The sequence below is a fragment of the Narcine bancroftii genome, chromosome 6, assembly GCF_036971445.1.
Source record: "Narcine bancroftii isolate sNarBan1 chromosome 6, sNarBan1.hap1, whole genome shotgun sequence".
Lineage (NCBI taxonomy): Eukaryota > Metazoa > Chordata > Chondrichthyes > Torpediniformes > Narcinidae > Narcine > Narcine bancroftii.
The window spans coordinates 226,140,187-226,167,560 of NC_091474.1; the positions used below are offsets into that span (position 1 = coordinate 226,140,187).

General features: G+C 45.9%; 2 protein-coding genes across 5 annotated transcripts in view; one reads left to right on the plus strand and one right to left on the minus strand.

The window, feature by feature from the left end:
* Positions 1-4,786, minus strand: part of wasf1 (WASP family member 1) — a 125,858-nt gene extending 121,072 nt beyond the window's left edge. For 2 of the 4 annotated variants that reach the window (XM_069887590.1, XM_069887588.1), the window contains exon 1: positions 4,313-4,785. The gene's annotated coding sequence lies outside the window, so the exon portion shown is untranslated. Of the gene's footprint in view, positions 1-4,312 lie in introns of all 4 variants that reach the window. The other 2 variants (XM_069887587.1, XM_069887591.1) reach the window with 2 other exon arrangements.
* The window catches only part of cdc40 (cell division cycle 40 homolog (S. cerevisiae)), a 154,892-nt gene continuing 131,687 nt past the window's right edge, over positions 4,170-27,374 (plus strand). The window contains exons 1-2 of the mRNA XM_069887585.1: positions 4,170-5,257; positions 18,060-18,146. Of these exons, the coding sequence (XP_069743686.1) occupies positions 5,084-5,257; positions 18,060-18,146 (261 nt within the window). The 5' untranslated portion in view covers positions 4,170-5,083. The remainder of the gene's footprint in view (positions 5,258-18,059; positions 18,147-27,374) is intronic.

The following is a 27,374-nucleotide window of genomic DNA, read 5'->3' on the forward strand; positions in this document are numbered from 1 at the left end:
TGCGCTTCCGTCTCTTCCACTCCAGAATGGAAGTTGGTGTGCACACTTGCGTCGGATGACGCAAGTGGCAGGATTTATGCACGGTCCGACTGCTGACCTGATAAACACTCTGTGTGACACTCGAGCTAATAGCCTGCACCTGCAGTCTGTTCAACTGCTCTCTCGCAGCACACTACATCCTTTATTTTATAATCCAGTCCTCAAAATGAATGTCAACATTGCATTTGCCTTCTTTAATAATGACTCAGCATAGATTAACCTTTAGGGAATCCTAAACTAGGACTCCCCAATCCCTTTTGGACTTCTACTTTCGGAATTCTCCATCTTTATTCCTTCTATCAACCATACATACTCCCCTGTTCTGTAGTCCATCTGCCACTTCTATGCCCATTCTCCCAACCTATCCAAGTTCCTCTGCAGACTCCCTGCTTCCTCAACACTATGTTCCACTCCACACATCTTCACATCATCTGCAAACTTGACCACAAAATTATGATTTATCTAAAGCATTAAGATATAAACGCTTAAAATACTGGACCAAACACAGACCCCTAGAGCATAACTAGTCACCAGAAACCAGCCAGAAAAGGTCCCTTTGATTCCCATTATTTGCCCTTCACTAGTCAGCCAATGTAATTTTCCCAATACCATGGGCTCTTATCTTGTTTACCAGCCTCATGTACAGTGCCTTGTCAAAGACTTTTAGAAAATCCAATTAACTGTCCTGCTTGTAAATTCCTCAAAAAATTCCATTGGATTCCCTGAAGGTCTATTTCAATCATGTGGCCCCAAAATTTTATCCTTAATAATGGCCTCTAGAACCTTACCAACCAATTAAGTCAAGCAGGCTAATCAGACTATAATTTTCTATCTTCCCCCCCCCACCCTCATTTCTTGAAGAGTAGAATGAGAGTGGAATTTTCTAGTCCTCTGGAACCATTCCTAACTCCAGTGTTCCCAATCTCTTCAGTTACCTCCTTCATACCCATGGGAGTAATCCATCTGGTCCAAGTGATTTATCCAACTTCAGCATACTAGGCACCTTTGCCTTAGTAATAACAACTACACTCACTTCTACCTGGTGTATTCCATAATGAAGAATGAAAACAAAAACCAAATACCAGTTTATCTACCATTTCTTTGTTCCCTATTCCACTTCTTCAGTGTTATTTTCTGGCAGTCTGATGTCCATTGTTGCCTCTATTACTCTTAATTTAACCAAAAAAAAAATCTTTTGGCATTTTTTTAATATTATTGGTAGGCTGAGTTGCAAATTTAATATTTTCTCACTTTGCTGCATTTTGTTGTTGTCTTCAGTTGGTTTTTAAAAGCTTCCCAATCCTCTAGCTTCCTGCTTATTTTAGCATTGCTGCATGCTTTTGATTTGCTTTTGTGCTGTCTTTGACTTCCCTCGTCAGCCACTGTTGCCTCATCTTTCCTTCTTCTTTGAAATTAAATTATCCTGCATCTTTTGAATTACTCCCAGAAACTCCTGCCATTGCTGCTCTTATCACCTTCCCTGCTTGGATCCCCTTCCAATCAACTTAGGAAAGTTCCTCTCTCATGCATCTGATTTTAGCTTCTCCCTCTCAAACTGCAGAGTGAATTCCACCATATTGTGATCATTGCTCCCTAAGAACCTTTACCTCAAGCTCCCTAATCAGCACCAAATCCAGAATTGCCTTTTCCACAATGGGCACAACCACAAGCTGCTCTAAAAACTTGTTGGCATTCTACAAATTCCTTCTCTTGGGATCCAGTGCCAGCCTGATTTTTCCAATCTACCTGCATAGAAACCCCCCATAATCACTTACATTTCTTCTCCACCTCTCACACAGTGAGAACTAGAATCCAATTACTGTCTGAGTGAACAAGGAATTTTCTTACCCCTTAACTTAATGGCAGAACAGGCTCAACACACCAGATGGCCTACTCCTGCTCCTATTTCTTACTATTCTTTATGGTTCCAGAGATAGTGAGTTTGCTATACAAGGGAGAGAATGAGTACACCATTATTCTCCAATTTAGGAGAGAGGATCTCAATGAAACTAGTGAAATTCTTGTTGGGTCTGACAGAACGTTTGTGAGAAGATGCTTCTCCTCGCTGAGGAGTCTAAAATCAGGGGCCACAGTCTTTGAATAAAGACTGAAATTAGAAATTTGTTCAGAGGAGGAAACTTCAGAATGCTCTAACCTCAAGTCCCTTAGAGGCTTAGCCATTAAATTCATTCACAACAGATATTGAAGAAACCAGTGAATAGAAGAATAGCACAGGGAAAGGCACCAAGGTAGAAAGACCAGGTGTGATCTTGATGAGTGTTAAAGTTTGAAGGGCAGGATGGGCTACCCAAGTCCCTACTTTATTCTCAAGATGATTTTAAAACTTATACATTTCGCTCTGCTTTGAGAAGCAGCCATTCCTTCCACACGCAAATAAAGCCAAGATAACGTTTCATTTTCGGACTGAAATCACTCTCATTCACTTCTCCAGCTGCTGGCGAAATGATACCGAAGTCTAGGAATGAAACATCAACACCCACAATCTCCAACCTATGCTACTCCAAATGAAGGAGTCCGGAGAAGCGTGGAAACTGAAATGAACTGACAACACCTCTGGCTTGCCATGGACGGACAAGTCAAATAAATGCAGCGGCGGCTGGGTTTCATGCCAAAGGACGTGTTTGGTTTTTGTTTTGTTCTGACTCCCAAACCCCACCGATTAGCTGAAGAAAAGAGTCGCCCGAAAGTTACTCCTGACAATAGATCTCAATGGAATAAAGTATCAATATTGTATCTCAACGTGGAAAGCGAGTCGAATTTGACCAGGGATGCGTTGGAAACTTTACTGATGGGGAGGGACGGGGACGGGGGGAGATAATGTTCCGCTCATTGACGCACTCCAATCCTCAAAGCCTCCATGCACTGGAACAACCCCCCCCCCCCCCACCCCGTGTAATGACTACCCCGGCGTCGGGGACACGTTAGGGTGATGGCGACCCCTTTGTTTCGCGGGATGGAGACGATTCCCGACATTCGGGTGATGGGAGCTCATCGGATTCAGAGGCACCCACCCCATTCCCAACCCGACCATTGGGTGGGGGGTTGAGAAAGAGAGGGTCGTGTGTGACCGCTGACAAAGCCACAATCTGCTGGGGGTGCGAGTGAAGAGTCCGACTCAGGCACGTCCCTCAGAGAGGGGGGGGAGGAGGAGGGGGGAGGGGGAGGAGGGGGAGGAGGGGGGAGGGGGAGGAGGGGGGAGGGGGAGGAGGGGGGGAGGAGGGGGGGAGGAGGGGGGAGGAGGGGGGGAGGAGGAGGGGGGGGAGGAGGAGGGGGGGGAGGAGGAGGGGGGGGAGGAGGAGGGGGGGAGGAGGAGGGGGGGAGGAGGAGGGGGGGAGGAGGAGGGGGGGGAGGAGGAGGGGGGGGAGGAGGAGGGGGGGGAGGAGGAGGGGGGGGAGGAGGAGGGGGGGGAGGAGGAGGGGGGGGAGGAGGAGGGGGGGAGGAGGAGGGGGGGGAGGAGGAGGGGGGGGAGGAGGAGGGGGGGGAGGAGGAGGGGGGGGAGGAGGAGGGGGGGGAGGAGGAGGGGGGGGAGGAGGAGGGGGGGGAGGAGGAGGGGGGGGAGGAGGAGGGGGGGGAGGAGGAGGGGGGGGAGGAGGAGGGGGGGGAGGAGGAGGGGGGGGAGGAGGAGGGGGGGGGAGGAGGAGGGGGGGGGAGGAGGAGGGGGGGGAGGAGGAGGGGGGGGGAGGAGGAGGGGGGGGGAGGAGGAGGGGGGGGGAGGAGGAGGGGGGGGGAGGAGGAGGGGGGGGGAGGAGGAGGGGGGGGGAGGAGGAGGGGGGGGGAGGAGGAGGGGGGGGGAGGAGGAGGGGGGGGGAGGAGGAGGGGGGGGGAGGAGGAGGGGGGGGGAGGAGGAGGGGGGGGAGGAGGAGGGGGGGGGAGGAGGAGGGGGGGGGAGGAGGAGGGGGGGGGAGGAGGAGGGGGGGGGAGGAGGAGGGGGGGGGAGGAGGAGGGGGGGGAGGAGGAGGGGGGGGGAGGAGGAGGGGGGGAGGAGGAGGGGGGGAGGAGGAGGGGGGGGAGGGAAGAAGAGGGGGGAAAGAGCGCCCGCCCGGCAACAGGAGACCAGAGTCCGGAGCACAGGTACAGCGACAACCTGCCGGGGCCTCGGGCGTAGGGAAGGATTGTGACCGTCAGGTGGCCAGAGATCTCCCCATGTTAACAGGTTTTACCCCCCTCCCCTCCCTTCCCCACACACGGATACGCCGCAGCAATTAGCGAAACAAAAGCTCGACATCCCATTCACCGGGATTAAATCACCTACCCGGCTCGGCGCAAACTCTCCGCAGCTTTAAAGAGAGAAAAAAAAATTCCGAAGGGATAAATTCGCGCTGCGACAGTTGAAGAGGAGAGGGGACGCCGTTCAGCCGGACGATAACGGACGGTGGCGACGTCAGCCAGAAGCTGCCTCTAGCCGGTCCGCCTTGCCCCGCGGTTCGCACCGCCGCCCCAAGTTTGCATCGGTCTCGATAACAACACCGCGCGGCTTCAGCGGGAATGGCGCACGTCCACCACACACGGAGGGAGCATCCACTCCGCCCGGACGGCCCGATCGCGCGCCCTCCCCACTGGAAGGGAGGCGCACTCCCGTGGAAAGTCCGGAGCAGTCGCGAGACGAGCTCGAGCAACTTGGACTCCAGCTACTCGCTCCCGTTCCAACACACTGACTGCTCCTCCATGGAGATTCCCCAATGGCATCAGCCGGGATGGCTTTGCCTTGAGCTGGGCACACAGCCAGACAGAACGAGCGGCTTTGTGACGTCCTTTGAGCGGCAGGACCTGCTGGCCAATCGAAAGCGAACGAGATTGAGCCAATGAGATTGGCGCGAAGGCGGGATGCCGCGGGCTCTGCTGAGGTTTGGGCCTTTCAGCGGCAGGGTCAATCAAGACATAAAAGCAGAGAGAGAGAGAGAGAATAATAATACAAGAAGAAGCCGAAGAGGAAAAGTAGACTCTGAAAGCGAAGGCACCGCGGCAAGATTTATAACTTGACTTTAATCTCACTCCGGCGATCTGTTTACCAGCCGGAGCCAAGATGTCGGCGATCGCCGCTCTGGCTTCTTATGGAAGCGGCAGTGAGAGTGGAAACGATTCGGATGGGGATTGCGGAGAGGTTCCCAGCGACGACGCCGTGGTTCATTTAAAATCTCTTGATGCCGGCCATTCGGTGTCACTGGCTTTGAACTCGGCGCCGGACGTTGCAGTGAAGGTGGGTGTTGAAAGTGAAGCCTGGGCCTGGTCCGGCTCACCAGTCCACATGGGATGGGGGGGGGGGGGGGGTGGGTGGGTGGGATTGACTTGCTGAGGCAAAGCTCTAGTGGTTCTTCTTCTGCTGACAGATTTCTATTGGGATAAAATTTACCCACGAGTTGGAGGTTTCTATGGAAGCGTTTGATGGAGAATTGTTCCATTTATCATGAGAATGTAAAACTTGGTGGTTGCTTTCCAAGCTTTACTTAACTTGATTGGTTAGTCACAGTTGGAATTTAGAATTACAGTTAGAATTCTTTGTAATAGTTCTTCCTTTCTTGGGGGGGGGGGGGGGGGGTGGCGGTGTATCAAGCAACACTTTACAGGACTACTCCCATCCATATGAACTGAGAGGCTTTGATACATGTCTGGATCTCCTGAGTTCTTGTGGAGCTACTGTTGCATCCTCCTCTTCGCTATGGAATGTCATTTCTTCCTCCTCCAGTATTGGTACCAGCAGATTTTTGTTTTGGACCTTGTTCCACAGTAGGAGATGTGGGGGTTTCTGGACAAGGTCCAGAACAGACACAGTAGATTCCCGTCCTTCTGGGTACCTGATGTTTGCATATGTTGGATTACTGTCAAGAAGTTCAACTTGATCTACAATTGGTTCGTTCTGGGTTCAGGAGTCATCAGCCAGGAGGGCAGTGAATTTCCATGGTATGAGTGGTGTTGGAATGCAAAAAAAACGTTTGTTACTGTACACAAAAGCACCAGTTCCTAATGTTTCTCAGGCAGGCTCCCTACCTGTCCATTCCTGATTGGGTGGAATGGGGTAATATGACTTGGGGCAACTCCCTTCTGGAAGAGAGAAGGTGGTGCCTTGATCAGTATGCATGTAAATTGGCATTCCACATATGCTAAATATGGTATCTGACTCACATATTGGGACATGGAAAGGCAAAGGGGAAACACGAGTATTCATCAACTACTGTAAGTAGATACAGGTTACATGAAGCTGTAGGCAACTAAGTTGTTCCATAGGTGTTTTGCTTTTATAGGAGTCCCTCCTGGTGGGTGGTAGAACTGAAGCTTCGGTTCAGCACAGACCCTGCATGAAGCACGTCTTCTGTAGAAAGGGGAGATTCTTGCAGCAGCTGAGTTATTTCTGGATGACAAAGTCTGTTGTGCAGGTATTAAAGGCTGAACAAGTGTATGACTGACTAAATGCATCAGGGACCACATTCTCTTTCCCAGAATGCAGTACTAAATGCTGCACGTTCCAACCTCCATTCTTGAATCTTTGCCTTCTTCATCTTTGCATGCTTTTACTGTCAAACATAAAGGCCATTGATCTCTGATCAGTAACCAAGCTAAAGTGGTACCATGCCAGGTAGTGGCTCCATTTGCGCACTGCCACCATAATGGCAGTCACTTCTTTCTTTACAATGGGGTAATGCAGTTCACTTTATGTAGCATCTTCGACATGTAACAGGCTGATCTCCTTGGTTAAGGATAGCAGAAATAGCCACATCAGATGCGTCACACTCTACCTCAAAGGGTAAGTGTTCATCCATTGAATGCAGGGTGGCTTCCTCCAACTCTCTCTTTAGTAAGTAAAGGCATTCAGGGTCTTTTCCTCCATTGGAAACTTCTCTGTATTTACCATCAGCTGAATCTTGTTAGAAAACCCATGAAGTCATTTGGCATAATAAGCAAACATCCCAAATACCCTTTTTAAGGATTGCAAATTTTTTGGTAGAGGAAGCTCTTGTAGTGGGCGAAGTCTCTCAGGATCTGGCTTAATGATACAATTCCCCACACAGTATCCAACAACATTACAAGTACACTATCCTTTATCTGTACATCTAAAATCCGGAAAGCTCCAAAATCCGGCAAGTGGGGAGAGAGACGGCAGCAAAGTCCAGGGGAGGGGGCGAGGTGGAGAGATGGCAGCGCAAGTCAGGGGGGGTGCCGAAGGGGAGAGACCGGCAGCGTGAGTTGGGGAGGGCGAGGGGGAGAGACTGGCAGTGCGAATTGGGTGGGCGAGAGACCGGCAGCGCGACTCAGGAGGGTGGGCGAGAAACCGGCAGCGCGACTCAGACTGGTGGGCGAGACACCGGCAGTGTGGGTCAGGTGGGCGACGGGGGGAAGATTGGCAGTGCGAGTTGGGTGGGTGAGGGGGGTAAGACAGTAGCATGACTGGAAGGGGTTGGGGTGGATACAATTCGGGTGAGTTTAAATCTGGCTTTCTGAAATATGGAAAAATCTGAAATTTGGAACACACTGTCCCCCCCCAAGGGTTCCGGATAAGTATCATGTTCCTGTAATGGAACTCACAGACTCCACAGGGTTTGAATCATTAATGTTAGGTGCCTCTGACTGTTGGTCTTTAGGAATTTCTTTACATTTTGATCATGTCACTCTTGTGTATGTCCAGCAATAGTGATATTATCAAAGAAACGGAAGTCACCTTGCAGTCTTTCTTCTGTAACTAACTTATCCATTGCTTGCTGGAAGTCAGCCACCCCATTTGTGACTCCAAATGGAATCCTACAACATTGGTATAAATGTTCATTGGCTTCAAAAGCCATATACTTCTTATCTGACTTCTTCAGTGACACTTGCTGGTAGGCAATTTTCAGATCAAAGGTAGAATACACTATACTTTTCAAGTTTGTTCACCATTTCGTCAATACTTGGCAAGGGGGTAAGCATCCAATTCTGATATACTGTGAATAATCTACATACATTTGCTTTTTGTGTCAATGGGTAGGATCCTTCACCATTATTACTTGGGTTCGCCGTGGTGATATACATGTCTCAATTATACCTCCTGAAAGTAATTGGCAAATTAAGTTGAGTAAATTGTGGGAATTAAAAACTTGGTGGCTACTTTCAAAGCTTAACTTAATTGTACAGTTAGAATTTAGATTTATTTAGAACAATTAAGAATAACTTTGTAATATTACATTATCATTATACTATATTCCCACTCACTCCCAATCCCAAACTGAAAGTAAGATTAACATGTATCCTGGCTGGAAAGAGGGTTCACAGGTTCTGATGCAATACACAAAAGTGCTGGAGAAATTCAGTTGGTCTTGCCGCACCCACACCCATTACAAATAGCAAATCAGCACCTCTACTTCCTCAGGAGTTTCCGAAGGTTTGGTATGACACCAAAAACCATGGCAAACTTCTGGCTGCATCGCAGTCTGGTATGGGGACATCAATACCCCTGAGTGTAAACTCTCTAAAAGGTAGTGGACACAGCCCAGGATATCACAGGCAAATTCTCCCCACTTTCGAGAACATCTACAAGGAACTCTGTCATTGGAGAGCAGCAGCAATCATCAAGGATCTCACCACTCAGCATACGCTTTGTTCCCGCTGCTACCATCAGGAAAGCAATATAGGTGCCACAAGACTCGCACCACCAGGTTCAGGAACAGCTGCTAACCTTCCACCATCACACGCAACAACAAACTCCATCAAGAATTCATTTTAGGATTCTTACTTTTTCACTTGATTGATTTTAAAAAAATAATTATTCATTATCTGTTTACATTTCTTTTTTTTTTACGTGTATGTTGTGTACAGTTTATTTTGCACTCCCAATAAGTGGTAATTCTGCATTGCTGGGAGGAGAGAGAATCTCAAGGTTGAATGTGATATCATATATGTTTGTACTCTGACAATAAATCTGAAATAAAAGGTGATCAACTTTTCGGAACTGAGCCTTCAGAAATGGCACAGATTCAGGTTACAGAATGAAATTTAGGACGAACATGAGGAGAAATGGAAACCTGTGAAATTTGCTACATAAAGGGATTGGAGATGCCAAGTCACCAAATATAATTAAGGAGATGCAAGATTTAATTTCTCATGAATCTCACTGGTTTGACGAGGAAAGGGTAGGGAGGTCTCACCTGACTCTTTTCGGGGGAGTAGATTTAGGACAGAGATGAGGAAAAATAGTTTTTCCCAGAGAGTAGTGAATTTTTGTATTTTTCTCTAACCAGGGAAGTGGTTGAGGCTGCCTCATTAAACATATTTAAAATTCGGTTAGATAAATTTTTACATGATAGAGGAATTAGGGGATATGGGGAGAAGGCAGGTAGGTGGAGTTAGGTCATAAATTAGATCAGCCATGATCATATTGAATGGCGGAGCAGGCTCGATGGGCCATTTTTGGCCTACTCCTTTTCCTACTTCCTATGTTCCTATGACCTGATGAGTTATCTGCTTTCTAAAGGAATTGAAGGTTTGGAGAGAAACTGGGAATAGAATATCAGGACAGAGGATAAATCAATGATTTTGCTGAGTGACGAAAAGGCTTGATGTGTGAGTGCTTCAATTTTCTAGATATCCATGAATCAATGCATTTTACTTTTTTACTACATGTTGATTTAATGTTAGATTTCCACATTAAAATTAATCCTCACAGTGATTAGGTACAATGAAGTGGGGCTGAATGTGTGATTAGTACCCTGTAGTATGACTGCATGGTGAAAGCTGATTCATTTTGTGGTGCAGCTTCACTAGTGTCTGGACTTGACATTTGGGCAACTTGAATTGAATTGAAACTCATTTATTTAGAGTCATAAAGTACAAAATGGAAACATGCCAAGAGGGACAATCTGCTGAAAATGAGAGAATATGGGACTTGTGCTGAAAAAGATCAGCCATATATTATTGAATGGCAGAGTAGTTATGGGAGCCAAAAGGCCTACTCTTCTACAGCAATAAAAATCTGCTGGAAGAACTCAATTGGCGGAGCAGCATCAGTGAGGGGTGGAGGAATTGTCAACACCAAGTTTATTGTCACGTGCACCAAACTGGAGTGCTATAGGTTGTTTTATGAGCAAGTAAGACAATACAAGAGTGCAGAGTTGCAGAGAGAGATTAGTCTGCTGTGAAGCAAAGGCTGCATAATTTTATTGTTTTGACATTAATTCATGTCCATTAATGGTAGGAAGGAAACTGTTCTTAAATCTGGTGATACATGATCTCATACTTGTGAATCTTCCTGACAGAAATCCCTCTTTCTCTTTGAAGAATTTTGACCCAAAACATTGACAGTTTGTTTCTATACCCACACCCCCCACCAGTTACTGCTGCTGGATCTGATGGTTTCATCCAACAGTTTGTTTGCTTGCTCTAGATCCCAGAATCTGCATCACTTGTGTCTTGTACTTTTCTATTTCTTGCATTATTAACCTACTTCAATAAAAAAAACCTGGTTAGAAAAGCTCATCTGAGGCTTGAAAGTGTATTGAAGGTTACAATGTTGAATGAAATAGGAGCAAGATTAAAAACATTGAACCAGAAATCGGCTCCACATATGCTATTAGGTGCTTAATTCTGAAACAAGTACTCACTTTTTATGGGAGGGAGAAACTCCCCTGGTAAGGTATAAGTGGTGATCTAAAGAAAAGGATTTATGATTAAATTTAGGGAGAAGAGCAAAAAAATTTTGTGTAGCAATATGACAAATATAATTCGTTAATTGTATAACAAAGGGAATTAAGCAAGAAAGCCTCTGATACGAAAATTCCATTAAGGTAAAAAGCTCCGAAGAGACAGAGGAGGGGGGGACAGCAAAAATAACAAGGACCTTCTCTCATTATTTGCAGTGGAGATGGATGTAGTTGCTTGTCTTTGAAATGAAAGAAACTATGGGCCTTTTAGGCTTTGTTGGTATATTATAAAGGTCTCTTGTTACAAACTAACCACCCTGTCAATTTTGTTAGGGACTAAAGAGACTTTGTTAGCACTAACAAAGGAACAGCAATGGCAAAAAAATTCACCAGACAACGGTAAATTCAAAATAATATATTTTATTGAACATGACATGACGTTTCTTATTTATCTCTAACTTAAACCCTAAATTTAGCCCCACTATGCACAAATGTAAATACGTATGTCCCAAACACTGAAAAATCCATTTTTAAAAATTCAGCATCATTTTGGTCTTGCTTCAAGTTCTGAAATTTTCAGTTTAGAAATAATTATAAAGCACTTTTAAACATCATATCTTCAGGCCTCTTTAAACTCATAATTCTGAGTTGTCCTTCAGAGAGATTTTCATTTATGAGTGATTTCACAAACTCCCTCTTAACTTGCTTAAGAGTTCCAGAGTCTGTTTACTTCTCTTGAATGAAGATATTTGGAATCTGTGTTCCAAATGTTGAAATTGTCATCTTTATCTAAAAGAGACCGTTTGAACTTATTTCAAAGCCACTTATTTTGTGTTCCCCTATTTAAGAAGTAATATAGGAAACTTTTTGCCCCTCTGTAGGAAATATTACTGCTGATCAGATCTGCATCTTACAAGATGGCAAGTTTCTTTAAGCTGGCCTCTTTGCCTCCCATTTCAATTATATATTTCTGGCAGATCTCTCATGTCACATGGTATGTGACATCATTTCTGCTTTTGAAGTTGATAATGTCTTTTCACACTGATATGCTGAAAGCATCTAATTCCACGTGGTTCCGAGATGTCTATCCACATGGATACAAATTGGCTGTGCATTTACACAGGTGCTTCTGAGATGATGCTTATTGTTTTCAGTATCTCTAGAACCATCATAAATCCTTTCATCCCTTGACTTCAACTTCAATCTGCAAATGGCTCTCCATCTTCCATCTCAAAGAACATGTGCTCATGTGTTGTCTTTGTGCAAAGAACCATGTGTATCTGTAGAATGTAAATGAGCCTTTATTGTGCTTGGTCAATTTTCAAAATTATTTGCGAATACAAGAGGTAGATCAATATAAAAATTGTTTTTGTTGTAAATAAGGTGCTAATAACAAATTTATCATGGCAAAGAAAATGAGGCGTGCAACTTTAGAGGGCAATGATGTAGCAGTTATTGTTGCTGCCTTACAGTGCCAGGGATACTAATTCTATCTGGGAGGAGTTTGGCATTCTTGTGACCAAGTGGATTTCCAATAGTATTCTGGTTTATTTCCATGCCTCTAAGACATCAGCTACAATGCAGTACTACTTATTGTAGATAAGTGGCAATAAAGAATCAAGGAGGAGGGTTCATGGGTATGCGTGAGAGAGAGTAATTTGCTGTGCTACAGGGAATTAAGAAGGGAGCAGTGGGATTGATGGGATTATTGTGTTAGGAGCCTGGCTGGAAGATGGACCAAAAAAGATGGTACCTGTTATTGGGGTTATGGGCATAGGCCAGACAGAAATAAAATAGTTGTGACAAAAGTAAAAGGGGCATGGGCATTTTTGGAAAGGGTAGTATTTAATCTCGCAGTGGTGTCAGCTCGCCTCCTGAACTGCTGCTGTAATAGCTGTTGATGGGTTCTGGGATATTCCAGATTGGCACAATGGGTAATGTTTCTGGTTACCTGGTCAAGCTACGCAGATTCACTCCTGATCTCTGGTGCTGTGTGGAGTTTGATGCTCTTCCTCTGACCGAATGAGGTTTATCCAGTTACCATAAATGCGGAGATTGACAGCTTGAATGGTTCTAGTATAGAAATTGATCTAGTAGTAAATTATACCTCGTGTATGTTGGTGATTGGAGAATAAGATGTTGATAGTCATGTATAAAAGGATAGATGGCAGAGAAATCAGTTGGGAAGGCGATTGCTCTGAGAACTTGCTTGGATTTTATTAGCTTGGGGTTGTAAGAAAATTTCAAATATAAAGACATTGAAAATTATATCTTTCCAAAGTAGACTTGAAGATGAGCTTGAAGCTATAGCTTTCAATATACTCTGATTGCCTTTATCATTTTTAGTTGATGGAGGTGATAGCATTTGTGTTGGGGATTGGTTCATGTTGCTGACAAATCAGCCTCGGCTAATTGCTGAAAATGTCACCATCGTTGAGGATGTTCATCGAGCCCCCTTTTCATGTGAATTGTTTGTCTACCACCATTAAAATAGATTTTCATGATCATTAGAGCTATGCAATGCGGAAATGGGTCCCTGAGTCCACAATACTCCAAAGATGGCTTATCAACATCTTGTAAAGCTGCAGTGCTTTGATTCGATATGTTGGTCATGGGATTTCTTGGTTCTGTTTGTAGCATGCTGCTTTCTGTACTTGGCTTGCACAAAGTTCTGTGTAATATTGACTCCTCATTTTAAAGTACACCTGATGCTGATTCTGGCATGCATTTTGACTTTATTGATCTTTTTGTTTTATCATTATGGACTAAGTGAATTGCTATCCTATTAAATTGTGGTGTCATACAGGCCACCACACACATGCCTATTATGGAAATTTCCCATAGAACATTTACAGCACTGAAACAGGGCCCTTTGGCCCAACTTTTTTTTTTACCCAAAGTCCCACTGACTTGCAGCTAGTCCATTTCCTCCATACCTCTCCCAACCATGTAGCTGTCCAAATTCATCTTAACTGTTAAAATTGAGTCCGCATTCACCACCTCAACTGGCAGCTCATTCTGCATTCCCACCACTCTCTGTGTGAAGAATAACCCATGTCCTCTGGTTTGTATCTCACCTACCCTCAGTGGAAAAAGCCTATCTACATGTACTCTATCTAGCCCCTTCATAATTTTAAATACCTCCATCAAATCTCCCATCGTTCCTCTACGCTCCAGGGAATAAAGTTCTAACCTGTTTAACCTTTCCCTATATCCCAATTTCTGAAGTCCAGGGAATAAAGTCCTAATCTGTTTAACCTTTCACTATATCCCAGTTTCTGAAGTCCCGGCAACATCCGAATAAATTATTGAATTACAGAAAGGCTCTTTCTATCTTATTGATATCTTTCCTATAGTTAGATGACCAAAACTGCACATCATACTCCGAATTTGGCCTCACCAGCGACTTGTACAACTTTACCATAATGTCCCAACTCCTACACTTAATACTTTGACTTAAGAAGTCCAATATATCAAAAGCTCTTTTTACAACCCTATCTACCTGTGATGCCACTTTCAGGGAATTATGTATCATAGTCCCACCTATCCTGCCTCATTCTGTAATAGGAGGTCCCTTACACAAAATTCACAAATCATTAATGAAAAATTTTACCTGCAAATTCAGTGGGTGTGGGTGTGGGTGTGGGGTGTGTGGGTGTGGGGTGTGTGGGTGTGGGGTGTGTGGGTGTGGGGTGTGTGGGTGTGGGGTGTGTGGGTGTGGGGTGTGTGGGTGTGGGGTGTGTGGGTGTGGGGTGTGTGGGTGTGGGGTGTGTGGGTGTGGGGTGTGTGGGTGTGGGGTGTGTGGGTGTGTGGGTGTGTGGGGTGTGGGTGTGTTTGTGTGTGTGTGTTTGTGTGTGTGTGTTTGTGTGTGTGTTTGTGTGTGTGTGTTTGTGTGTGTGTGTTTGTGTGTGTGTGTTTGTGTGTGTGTGTTTGTGTGTGTGTGTTTGTGTGTGTGTGTTTGTGTGTGTGTGTGTTTGTGTGTGTGTGTGTTTGTGTGTGTGTGTGTTTGTGTGTGTGTGTGTTTGTGTGTGTGTGTGTTTGTGTGTGTGTGTGTTTGTGTGTGTGTGTGTTTGTGTGTGTGTGTGTTTGTGTGTGTTTATGAATCAACCAAATGTATCTTTCCTTAATTGTTTTTTTTTGTGCTTGTGCAGATTACACAGCTTTGTGTTTATAGAAAATCATGATGTTCTCTATTTTCCAGTAATACAACCCCCCCAGTGATGCAGGGGGTGGTCTCTCATCATTCCACCGTTGCTAATTGGAGCTATTAATGTTCTTTTGAATTTGTCACTGTTCTATTCAATGCAGCAATTTGTGCATGGCAAGGTTAATGCCATAATGATTAAATTATGATGTTAAAAGCATCTGGGAGCATTCTTAGTGTTTGAAATAGTGATCAAGATTCATTGACTTGTATCTGACAGAGCAGATTTGTCCTCATTGGTCCTTGGAAATGCCCTAAATTATAAGTCTAAATGTTGTGTTCATGTCTTTGCAACGTGATTTGATACCATGCTCAAGCTTAGAATGTCACCAAATGAGCTGAAATAAAGAATGTGAACGATTACGATGCTGAATTATTTGCAAACTGTTGTTAAAGCAGAATCTATCATTGGAATATATATATGAAGCAGAGCATTATTGTGTTTAGATTAACTTTGCATTCTAATGTTGAGAAAACCATTAGTCCTTGCTTGAAGACACAAGCAGCCTATTTGAATGTTATAAATTACACTGGACAACAAATCTTTTCAAAAGGTTTGCTTCCTGAAAAAGAATTGGGAATTATGGTAGACATCTTCAATTTTAAATATAATTTTTAAAATTTAGACATACAGCACAGAAACAGGCCATTTCGGCCCACGAGTCCGTGTCGCCCAATTTACACCTAGTACATTTTAAACGGTGGGAGGAAACCGGAGCCCCCGTGGGAAAACTCGCACAGACACTGGGAGAACGTACAAACTCCTTACAGACAGCATGGGATTCGATCCCAAGTCCCGATTGCTGGCGCTCTAAAGTGTTGTGCTAACCTCTATGCCAACTTTGCTGCCAATCATCAACTTTTATTGAACTTAGCATGTTTAATTGCATAATAATGCTGACACATTGCATTAATTCAACTGACCTAAAAATGTTTTGTCGCTTTTGTGACAAAAGGGATCTGATCCCTTTTGTGTCAGTATCCAACACTAGTTGGCCAGCATTGAGGGATTCCAGTTGCCTGACACTGAAGGGAAACCAGAAGATTGGGAAACTTTTAAGAACCAACAAAGAACCACAAATCAAGCAATAAAGAAAGGGAAGGTAGACTATGAGAAAAGATTAGCACAAAATATAAAAACGAATGGTAAAAGTTTTTAAGAGTTGTATAAACCACAAAAGGTTGGCTAAAGTGAAGAAGGGTGGACCCTTGGAAGATAAGAAGGAGGAATTGCTATTGGATGATGAGGAAATGGCTGAGGCCTTGAAGGACTTTTATGTTGGTACTCACAGTGGAAGACACTTCGAACATGCTAAAGACAGATGTTATAGATGGGATGGGTGGTGAAGACCTGGATATGATAGCTGCACTAAAGAGATCATACTCAGAAAACTTCAGGGGCTAAAGATAGATTAAACCCCCTTGTCCTGATGGAGTGCATCCAAGGTTACTAAATAAAATGGCAGAAATTATAGATGAGGCTTTGGTGATAATTTATCAAAATTCTCTGGACTCTGGGCAGGTCCCAGTGGATTGAAAGATGGTGAATGTAACCCTACTATTCAAAAAATGATAAAAGCAAAAGGCAGAGAACTATAGGCCAGTTAGTTTAACATCTGTAGTTGGGAAAATGCTTGAAGCTATTATTAATGAAGAAATAGTGAGGCATCTGGAGCGAATTGGATCCATCAGGCAGATGCAGCCTGGATTCAGCAAAGGCAGGTCCTGCTTGACAAATTTACTGGTGTTCTTTGAGGATATAATGAGCACAGTAGATAGAGGGAAGCAGATGGAGGTTGTTTACCTAGATTTTCAGAAGGCTGTCAAAGTGCTGTATAAAAGATGTATGGAATTGGTGGTGAGGTATTAGCATGGATAGAGGATTTGTTAACGAATAGAAAGCAGAGAGTTTGGGTGCGGGGGTGGCTTTCTGGTTGGGAATCAATGGTGAGGGAGGTGCAACGGATCGGAGTTTGCCCCTAACTTTTCACTGTATAGACACTGGGTAGTGTATCTAAGTTTGCTGATTGAGTGGAAAAGCAAATTGTGAAGAGGAAACTGAGATACAGATAGGTTAAGTGAGTGGGAAAGGGTCTGATAATGTTGGCAAATGTGAGGTTATCCACTTTAATAGAATGGAAGACTGGAATATTATTTAAATGGCAAGCGATTACTGCCTGCTGCCGTGCAAAAGGACTTGGGAGCGCTTTGTGCTTGAATCACAAAAGGTTGGTTTGCAAGTGCAGCAGGGTATCAAGAAAGCAAATGGAATGTTGGCCTTCATTGCTAGAGGGATTGAATTTAAGAGCAGGGAAGTTGTGCTGCAACTGTACAAAGTACTGATGAGACCACATCTGGAGTACTGTGTGCAATTCTGGTCTCTTTACTTGAGGAAGGATGTACTGGTTATGTAGGTGGTGGAGGGGAGGTTCATCAGATTGACTCCAGATATGAGGGGGTTAGCCTATAAGGTGATACTGAGTCATCTGGGGCTTTATTTGCTGGAATTTAGAATAAGAGGAATCTTAAAGAAATGAATAAAATTATGGAAGACGTAGATAAGATTGAGGTAGGTAAGTTGTTTCCAATGTTGGAGACCAGAACTAGGGGACATAGCCTCAAGATTCAGGGTAGTAAATTTCAAACGGAGATGAGGAGGAATTGCTTTTCTTAGAGGGGGGCAAATCAGTGGAATTCATTGCCCATTGTAGCAATGGAGGCTGCCTCAGTAAATATATTTAAGACAAGATTGGATAGATCTCTACATAGTAATAGAATTTAGGGATATGGGGAAAAAGACGGGTAGGTGGAGATGAACCTATCATCAGATCAGCCAATATCGGATTGAATGCAGAATGGACTCAATGGGCCAGATGGCCTTCTCCTGGTCATATTTCTTATATTCTACGTGTTCAGGAAGAAAATTCTTCATTGTCCAATTTTATCTTTGAATGTAATACAACTAATTAACAAGGCACTTGCCTACATTTGCTACTGATATATTCAGTGATACTCTGGTGAATGATGTGGTATGGTATGCCTTTTAATTAAGGAGTCATCTGGGAAGTTGAAATGGTGGTTTAGTTGATTTTCCATCATTTGCTCCTTTGTTGTTTTAATATTACCACTTTATATGGTAATCTGTGCGGTAATTGTACTGAACCATTCTGAATCTTTTGTTTTGTTATTTCTAGGAAGATATCGAGACAGGAGTTCACCTTGACCCATTTCTGAAGGAAGTTGCGTTCAACCCATCGTATGAAACTATGTTTGCACCAGAGGTACAGATATGAATTCTGCAATTTTGTATCTATATTAGACATTATATGGAATACTATTTGCAGTTCTGTTTGCCTTCCTATAAGAAAAGATGTAATTCAACTGGAAGCAGTACAGAAAATATTCATGAGTATATTACCAGAGTTGAAGGGTTTGAATTGTGAGGAAAGGCTGGGAGGCTGAGGGGTGACATTTCAGAACTAAACAACATAATCGATGAGGAAAATTAGCTATAGTTTTTCTCCCAGTGTTCAAAGTTGAAAACAAGAGGGCATGAGTTTAAGGAGGGAGGGGGCAGGTGGGGGGAGGAAAAGGGACCAGATTGGCAGCTTTTTCACAGAGTTTGGGGGTAGGGAAGTGAATTGAACAATCTTTCAATGGAAGTAATCAAATCGGGTAAAATTGTATTTGACATTTGGACAGTTATATGGATATAAAAGGTTTAGAAGTATATGGGCAAATAGGACTAACTTGTATGGACATCTTGTTAGGAAAAGACAAGTTGGGCCAGAGGTTTCAGTGCTGTACAGCTCAATGACTATAATTGCATATGTAGTATTTACTCTTGAGTTAACTCCGTAAAACAGTCCTTCCAAGTGAAGCAACATTTCACTTGTAAATCTGTTGGGTCATCTACTGCATCTGGTGCTCCCGTTGTGCCCTCCTCCACATCAGAAAACTGGATGCAGATTGGGAGATCTCAGTGGCCAACTGTTTTAATTCAACCCACTATTCCCACACTGTCATGTCTCTCCATTGGCCTCGTGCACTGCCAAATTGAGGCTACCTGCAAATTGGAGGAACTACATCTCATAGTCCATCTTTTCTTTCTTTGGCTTGGCTTCGCGGATGAAGATTTATGGAGGGGTATGTCCACGTCTGCTGCAGGCTCGCTGGTGACTGACAAGTCCAATGTGGGACAGGCAGGCACGGTTGCAAGGGAAAATTGGTGGGTTCGGGTTGGGTGTTGGGTTTTTCCTCTTTTGTCAGAGGCGGTCTTCTTCAAAGGAGGTTGCTGCCCGCCGAACTATGAGGCGCCAAGATGCCCGATTGAAGGCGATATCAGCCCACTGGCGGTGGTCAATGTGGCAGGCACCAAGAGATTTCTTTAAGCAGTCCTTGTACCTGTTCTTTGGTGCACCTCTGTCTCGGTGGCCAGTGGAGAACTCACCATAGAACACGATCTATAGAAAGCGATGGTCCTCCATTCTGGAGAGGTGACCCACCCAGCGCAGTTGGGTCTTCAGCAGCATGGATTCGATGCTTGCGGACTCTGCCAGCTCGAGTACTTTGATGTTGGTGATGAAGTCATTCTAATGAATGTTGAGGATGGAGCAGAGACAGCGCTGATGGAAGCGTTCTCGGAGCCGTAGGTGATTCTGGTAGAGGACCCATGATTCAGAGCCAAACAGGAGCATGGGTAGACAATGGCTCTGTACACGCTGATCTTTGTGTCTTTCTTCAGGTAGTTGTTTTTCCAGACTCTTTTGTGTAGTCTTCCAAAGGCGCTATTTACCTTGGCGAGTCTGTTGTCTATCTCTTTTGTCGATCCTTGCATCAGATGAAATGGTGCAGCTGAGATAGGTAAACTGGTTGACCGTTTTGTGTGCCCGATGGAGATGTGGGAGGGCTGGTAGTCATGGTGGGGAGCTGGCTGATGGAGGACCTCAGTTTTCTTCAGGCTGACTTCCAGGCCAAACATTTTGGCAGTTTCCGCAAAACAGGATGTCATGCGCTGGAGAGCTGGCTCTGAATGGGCAACTAAAGCGGCATCGTCTGCAAAGAGTAGTTCACGATCAAGTTGCTCTTGTGCCTTTGTGTGAGCTTGCAGGCGCCTCAGATTGAAGAGACTGCCATCCGTGTGGTACCGGATGTAAACAGTGTCTTCATTGTTGAGGTCTTTCATGGCTTGTTTCAGCATCATGCTGAAGAAGATAGTAAAGAAGGTTGGTGCGAGGACGCAGCCTTGCTTCACGCCGTTGTCAATGGAGAAGGGTTCGGAGAGCTCATTGCTGTATCTGACCCGACCTTGTTGGTTTTCGTGCAGTTGGATAACCATGTTGAGGAACTTGGGGGGGGATCAACAGGTGGCATTAACATCGACAACACCAGTTTCTGTTAACCCCCTTCCCCGATTTTTCTCTCTTTCTCTATCCTTCTGTCTTTTTTTCTATCGGCTCTCCACTGCCTTCCCTCTCCATTCAGAGAGCTAGCCCATCCCCCATCACCATCATTTTTCACTTCTACTCTCCCACCTATATTCAACCATGAACTCTTTTTATACCTGTTAACCTATACTCCTTCCTCTCCTCCCCTCCCCTTTTTATTCGGCATCTGCCTACTTTTGGCCATTCCTAAACAAAAGGCTCCGGCCCGAAATGTTGGTTCCCCTTTACTTTCTACAAGTGCTGCATGACTTGCTGAGTTTCTCTTGCACTTTTGTGTATTCCACAAGAAGTATTCCAGAAATTGGATTTGCACATTGAATGTAGAAGTAGGAACTTGAAGAATTTGGGATGTTGACATAGCTTTACTATGGCTTACTTGATTTCTGTGATGCATGCTCCTTTGCGTGTAGCAGTGCCATCTGCCTCACGTGCTGACTTGCAAATCTTTTGTGATATCAACACAGCAAGAATCCAGAGACTGCTTTTGTTTATGGATAAACAGATTCTTCATAGTTTCCGTTCCGCTTATAGCCTCTTTAAAAAGTTAATCACAGACCTCGCCTCCCTTCGTTCTTGCAGCATGCTTAGACAGAAATTTTAAATCATTTTGGTTCACCAAGATTTTGAACTTCAAAGCATCTGGATAGAGAATTCCTAAGAGTCACAGCCCTCAGAGACTTATGAACAAAAGAGACTACAGATCCTGCAAAACTGGAGCAACACACAAAATGCTGGAGGAACCCAGTGAGTCAGGCAGCATCAATAGAAGGCAATAGGTGGTCAGTGTTTTAGACCAAGGCTCTTGCATAGGAAACATAGGAAGTAGGAACAGGAGTAGGCCAAAAATGGCCCATCGAGCCTGCTCTGCCATTCAATAAGATCATGGCTGATCTTATTTATGACCTAAGTCCACCTACCTGCCTTCTCCCCATATCCCCAAATTCCTCTATCATGTAAAAATTTGTCTAACCGAATTTTAAATATGTCTAATGAGGCAGCCTCAACCACGTCCCTGGATAGAGAATTCCAAACATTCACTACTCTCTGTGGAAAAACTATTTTTCCTCTTCTCTGTCCTAAATCTACTCCCCCGAATCTTGAGACTGTGTCCTCTCGTTTTAGTTTCCCCAGCCAGCTCAAAAAACTTTCCTACATCTATCCTATCCATACCCTTTATAATCCTATATGTTTCTATAAGATCTCATCTCATTCTTCTGAACTCAAGCGAATACAATCCTAGACGATTTAATCTTTCATCATAAGTCAACCCCTTCATCCCAGGGATCAACCTAGTAAACCTCCTCTGGACCACCTCCAAAGCTAGTATATCCTTCCTTAAATGTGGAGACCAGAACTGGACACAGTACTCCAGGTGTGGTCTCACCAGTACCTTATACAGTTGCAACATTACCTCCCTACTTCTGAATTCAATTCCTCTAGCGATGAAGGCCAACATTCCATTTGCCTTCTTAATAACCTGCTGCACCTGCAACCTAACTTTTTGCATTCATGCACAAGCACTCCCAAGTCCCTCTGAACAACAGCATGCTGTAGTTTTTCACCCTTTAAATAATATTCAGCTCTTTTTTTTTCTTGCCAAAGTGGATAACCTCACACTTACTAACATTGAACTCCATATGCCAGACCTTTGCCCACTCATCCAGCTTAACTATATCCCTCTGCAGACTCTCCACATCCTCATTACAATTTGCTCTTCCACTCAATTTGGTGTCCTCCGCAAAATTGGCAAGACCACATTTTGTCCCTTCCTCCAAGTCATCAATGTAAATGATGAACATTTGTGGGCCTAGCACCGACCCCTGCGGCACCCCACTTACCACTCTCTGTCAACCTGAAAAACTCCCACTTATCCCGACTCTCTGCCTCCTGTCAGACAACCAATTTTCGATCCATGCCAATATACTTCCCCGGAATCCACTTTCCTGTAACTTACTGAGAAGTCTCTTGTATGGCACCATATCAAACGCTTTCTGGAAATCCAAATATACAACATCAACCTGTTCCCCTCTATCCACCGCACCCATTATATCCTCAAAGAATCCTAACAAGTTTGTCAAACAAGATCTTCCCTTTCTAAAACCATGCTGTGTCTGCCTGATTAAACCTGTACGTTCCAAAAGTTTCACTATTTCATCTTTAATGATGGCATCAAGCATTTTTCCAACTACAGACGTCAAGCTAATTGGTCGATAATTTCAAGTCTTCTGTCTACATCCCTTCTTAAAAAGTGGCGTGACATTTGCTGTCTTCCAGTCTGCCGGGACCTGCCCAGAATCCAAGGAATTTTGGATCAACTATAACTTCCGCCATTTCCTTCAGAACCCTTGGATGCATATCATCAGGACCTGGTGATTTGTCTGACTTTAGTCCCATTAGTTTCTCCATCACTACTTCCTTAGTAACAACTATTTTATCAAGGCCCTCCCCAACATTCGCATCCTTAACTCCGTACTTGGGCATGCTGTACGTGTCTTCCACCGTGAAGACTGACACAAAATATTTGTTCAATGCCTCGGCCATTTCGTCATTTTTTGCTACCGGTTTTCCTTTCTCATCCTCCAAGGGTCCTATGTTAACTCTGGCCACCCTCTTCCGTTTTATATATTTATAAAATTTTTTGCTTTCTGTTTTTATATTTTGTGCCAATTTACTTTCATAATCCTTTTTCCCATTTCTTATTACCTGCTTTGTAACCCCTTGTTGTCTCTTAAAGTTATCCCAATCTTCCAGTTTCCCACTGCTCTTTGCACCTTTGTACACCTGTGCCTTCAATTTTATACTCTCCTTTATTTCCTTTGTTAACCACGGTTGATTTTTCCCTCCCTTGCTGCCTTTTTTCCTGACCAGAATTTATTTTTGTTGAGCATTACAAAATATTTCTTTGAAAATCTTCCACTGTTCCTCAACTGTTTCATCAATTAGCCTGTGCTCCCAGTCCACTCTGCCCAATTCCTCCCTCATCCTATGGTAGTCACCCCTGTTTGAGCATAATATATGAGCTTTAGATCTAACTATTTCCCCTTCCATCTGAATGAGAAATTCAATCATACTATAATCGCTATTTCCCAGATGGTCTCTGACTATTACATCATTTACTCTACCTATCTCATTACACAACACTAGATCCAGGAGAACATTTTCTCTTGTGGGTTCCTTAACATGCTGCTCAAGAAAGCTATTGCGGATGCATTCTATGAAGTCCTCGTCCAGACTCCCACGACCAACTTGATTTTCCCAATCTATGTGCAAGTTAAAGTCCCCCATGACTACTGCCGTATCATTATTACATGCCTCACTTATCTCTCTATTTATTTCCTGTGCCACTAAACTATTGTTATTTGGTGGGTGATAGATAATACCCAGCAATAATTTTTTCCCTTTGTTGTTCTTTATCTCTACCCAAATGGACTCAACATTATGCTCTTTAGATCTTATATCATCCCTCACTATTGCCTGGAGCTTATCTTTGATTAAGAGTCCAACTCCACCTCCCATACCATCCTGTCGATCTCTTTGCACCACCTGATACTCTTGAAAGTTTAATTCCCATTTAGGGTCACCTTGTAGCCATGTTTCCGTGATGGCTACCAAATCATAGGCATGGCTCAAGTTCACTAACCTTATTTCTAATACTGTGGGCATTCAGATAAAGTGCTCTTATGTCCTTTTAATATCTAGTGACTTCTGTAACCTTTTCTTTTGATTTTTCTGCCCACTATTTTTCTTTGTAATTTTCTTAACACTATCATTGACCCGGAAACTTACTGCACCATCTGATTTTTTTACTTTCTCCTCCCAACATTACTTTCCTATTTTACTTTTCCTGGCCATTTTTTTATCTTCCCTACCCTTTTCCCTATCACTCAGGTACCCATACCCCTGCCAAATTAGTTTAAAGCTTGCCCCACTGCTGTACCGAACATACTTGCCAAAATGTTGACACCTTTTGGATTTAGGTGCAACCCGTCCTTCTTGTAAAGATCATGCCTTCCCCAAAAGAGATCCCAGTGATCCAAGAATCCAAATCCTTGCCTTATACACCAGTCCCTCAGCCACATGTTCATTTTCCTTATCCTTACATTCTTTTCATCACCTGCATTTGGAACAGGTAGTAATCCCGAGATCACCACCCTAGCATTCCTGTCTTTCAGCTTTTGTCCCAGCTCACTGTAATCCCTTTTCATTACCTCCTCCCTTTTCTTGTCAATGTGGTTTGTACCCATATGTACCAAGACATCAGGCTGCTCTCCCTCTCCTCTCAGAATATTTTGGACCCGATTTGTGATATCTCGTAGCCTTGCACCAGGGAGGCAGCACACCATGTGGGTATACCTATCTGGCTCACAGAACCTCCTGTCTGTACCCCTGACAATGGAGTCCCCAATAACTACTGCATTCCTCCTTTTCTTTTTCTTCTGCACCACTCTGCCAGGCTCATTGCCATTGACCTGGTGCCTATGGCCATCTTCTGTCCGGTCATCTCCCTCAACAGAATCCAGCACAACATAACTATTGCTGAGTGGGATAATCACTGGTGTGCTCTCCGTTTTTCTCGCTTTTTTCTTTCTTCCCCTGACGGTTTCCCACTTACCTGACACGGGTTTTGGAGTATTTATAGCCCAGAAAGTTGAGACGATCAACTCCTCACTCTCCCTTACAAGCTGTAGGTCATCAATCTGCAACTCCATATCCCTAATTTGGTCCCTTAGTAACTGCATCTTGGTACACCTGCTGCAGATGTGGCCATTTTGGAGGGTGGAGGTCACCCATTGTTCCCACATCTGACACCCAGTACAGAGCACAAACCCTATTGGCATGACTCTGAATACGAAGGCAAATAACTCAGCTTACCTTCCCGGCCGCTCCCTCCCCGGCCGCTCCCTCCCCGGCCGCTCCCTCCCCGGCCGCTCCCTCCCCGGCCGCTCCCTCCCCGGCCGCTCCCTCCCCGGCCGCTCCCTCCCCGGCCGCTCCCTCCCCGGCCGCTCCCTCCCCGGCCGCTCCCTCCCCGGCCGCTCCCTCCCCGGCCGCTCCCTCCCCGGCCGCTCCCTCCCCGGCCGCTCCCTCCCCGGCCGCTCCCTCCCCGGCCGCTCCCTCCCCGGCCGCTCCCTCCCCGGCCGCTCCCTCCCCGGCCGCTCCCTCCCCGGCCGCTCCCTCCCCGGCCGCTCCCTCCCCGGCCGCTCCCTCCCCGGCCGCTCCCTCCCCGGCCGCTCCCTCCCCGGCCGCTCCCTCCCCGGCCGCTCCCTCCCCGGCCGCTCCCTCCCCGGCCGCTCCCTCCCCGGCCGCTCCCTCCCCGGCCGCTCCCTCCCCGGCCGCTCCCTCCCCGGCCGCTCCCTCCCCGGCCGCTCCCTCCCCGGCCGCTCCCTCCCCGGCCGCTCCCTCCCCGGCCGCTCCCTCCCCGGCCGCTCCCTCCCCGGCCGCTCCCTCCCCGGCCGCTCCCTCCCCGGCCGCTCCCTCCCCGGCCGCTCCCTCCCCGGCCGCTCCCTCCCCGGCCGCTCCCTCCCCGGCCGCTCCCTCCCCGGCCGCTCCCTCCCCGGCCGCTCCCTCCCCGGCCGCTCCCTCCCCGGCCGCTCCCTCCCCGGCCGCTCCCTCCCCGGCCGCTCCCTCCCCGGCCGCTCCCTCCCCGGCCGCTCCCTCCCCGGCCGCTCCCTCCCCGGCCGCTCCCTCCCCGGCCGCTCCCTCCCCGGCCGCTCCCTCCCCGGCCGCTCCCTCCCCGGCCGCTCCCTCCCCGGCCGCTCCCTCCCCGGCCGCTCCCTCCCCGGCCGCTCCCTCCCCGGCCGCTCCCTCCCCGGCCGCTCCCTCCCCGGCCGCTCCCTCCCCGGCCGCTCCCTCCCCGGCCGCTCCCTCCCCGGCCGCTCCCTCCCCGGCCGCTCCCTCCCCGGCCGCTCCCTCCCCGGCCGCTCCCTCCCCGGCCGCTCCCTCCCCGGCCGCTCCCTCCCCGGCCGCTCCCTCCCCGGCCGCTCCCTCCCCGGCCGCTCCCTCCCCGGCCGCTCCCTCCCCGGCCGCTCCCTCCCCTTTTATTGGCCCCTTGACCAATTAACCCCGTCATTTTCACAAAGCTCCTTCTCCTACTCCCAGCCGAACCAAGTAGGCCCAAATCTGATATAGCAAGAAACAGGCAGAGGTTAGCAGGAATTACAATGAGAGGGGGATGGGGGGGGGGGGGAAAGTAAGAAGCTAGGAGGTGATCAGAGGCAGAATAGAGGCCTGATGGAGATGTACCCTGATATGAGGAAGGAACATGTGGATGAAAGGTAGGTAAAGAGGTTGTGGGATGGGAAAGAGGAGGAGGAATGAGCCAGAGATATGGGAGACGAGAGGAGGTTAGGGATTGTGCAAAGAAGAGGAGGGGTTTCTGAAAATTGACTGTTGATGCCATCTCGTTGGAGACTTGCCAAAGCCGAATACAAGTTGCTGTTCCTCTCTTGTGTTTGAAAGAGTATTAGTTTCAGTGGGTTCACAGTGAAACAAGTCTGGACACAAGTGTTACAATCAGAGGTAACTTTAATGGGCACTCAGGAGACATATGGGAAAATGTCAAATGGTACTCAATTACTATATACAACTATATAGTCATTCACATCAGACTCAAGATGGACTCTGATACCAGTGGCCATCTATACGCTATACCAAAGGTGGGCAACCTTTTTGGTATGTGGGTGGAAAGAAAAAGGTTTGAAAACCACTGTTTTAATCATATCTAATTGACTCGTTATGTGCACAGTTTCATAACTCCAAAGAATATGGGCCCAATGACGATTTTTCACAAGCAGAATATTTCAATAACAATTGGGTCCAGAGCAGTGGTTCTCGACCTTCTCTTCCCACTCATATATCACCTTAAGCAATTCCTTACCAATCACAGAGCAATTCTGGAATAGGGAATACTTAAGGTGGAAGTTTGTATGCGTTGCCCTTTCTTGCTTGAGCAGGATTTACAGTCCCGAATGGAGTGGGGTACAGAACACGACTTGAACTCTTAAAGTGTGTGTTCTAGTCACTGGACTCTGACAACATCCACGATAGGGTTAGATTTGTTCTGGC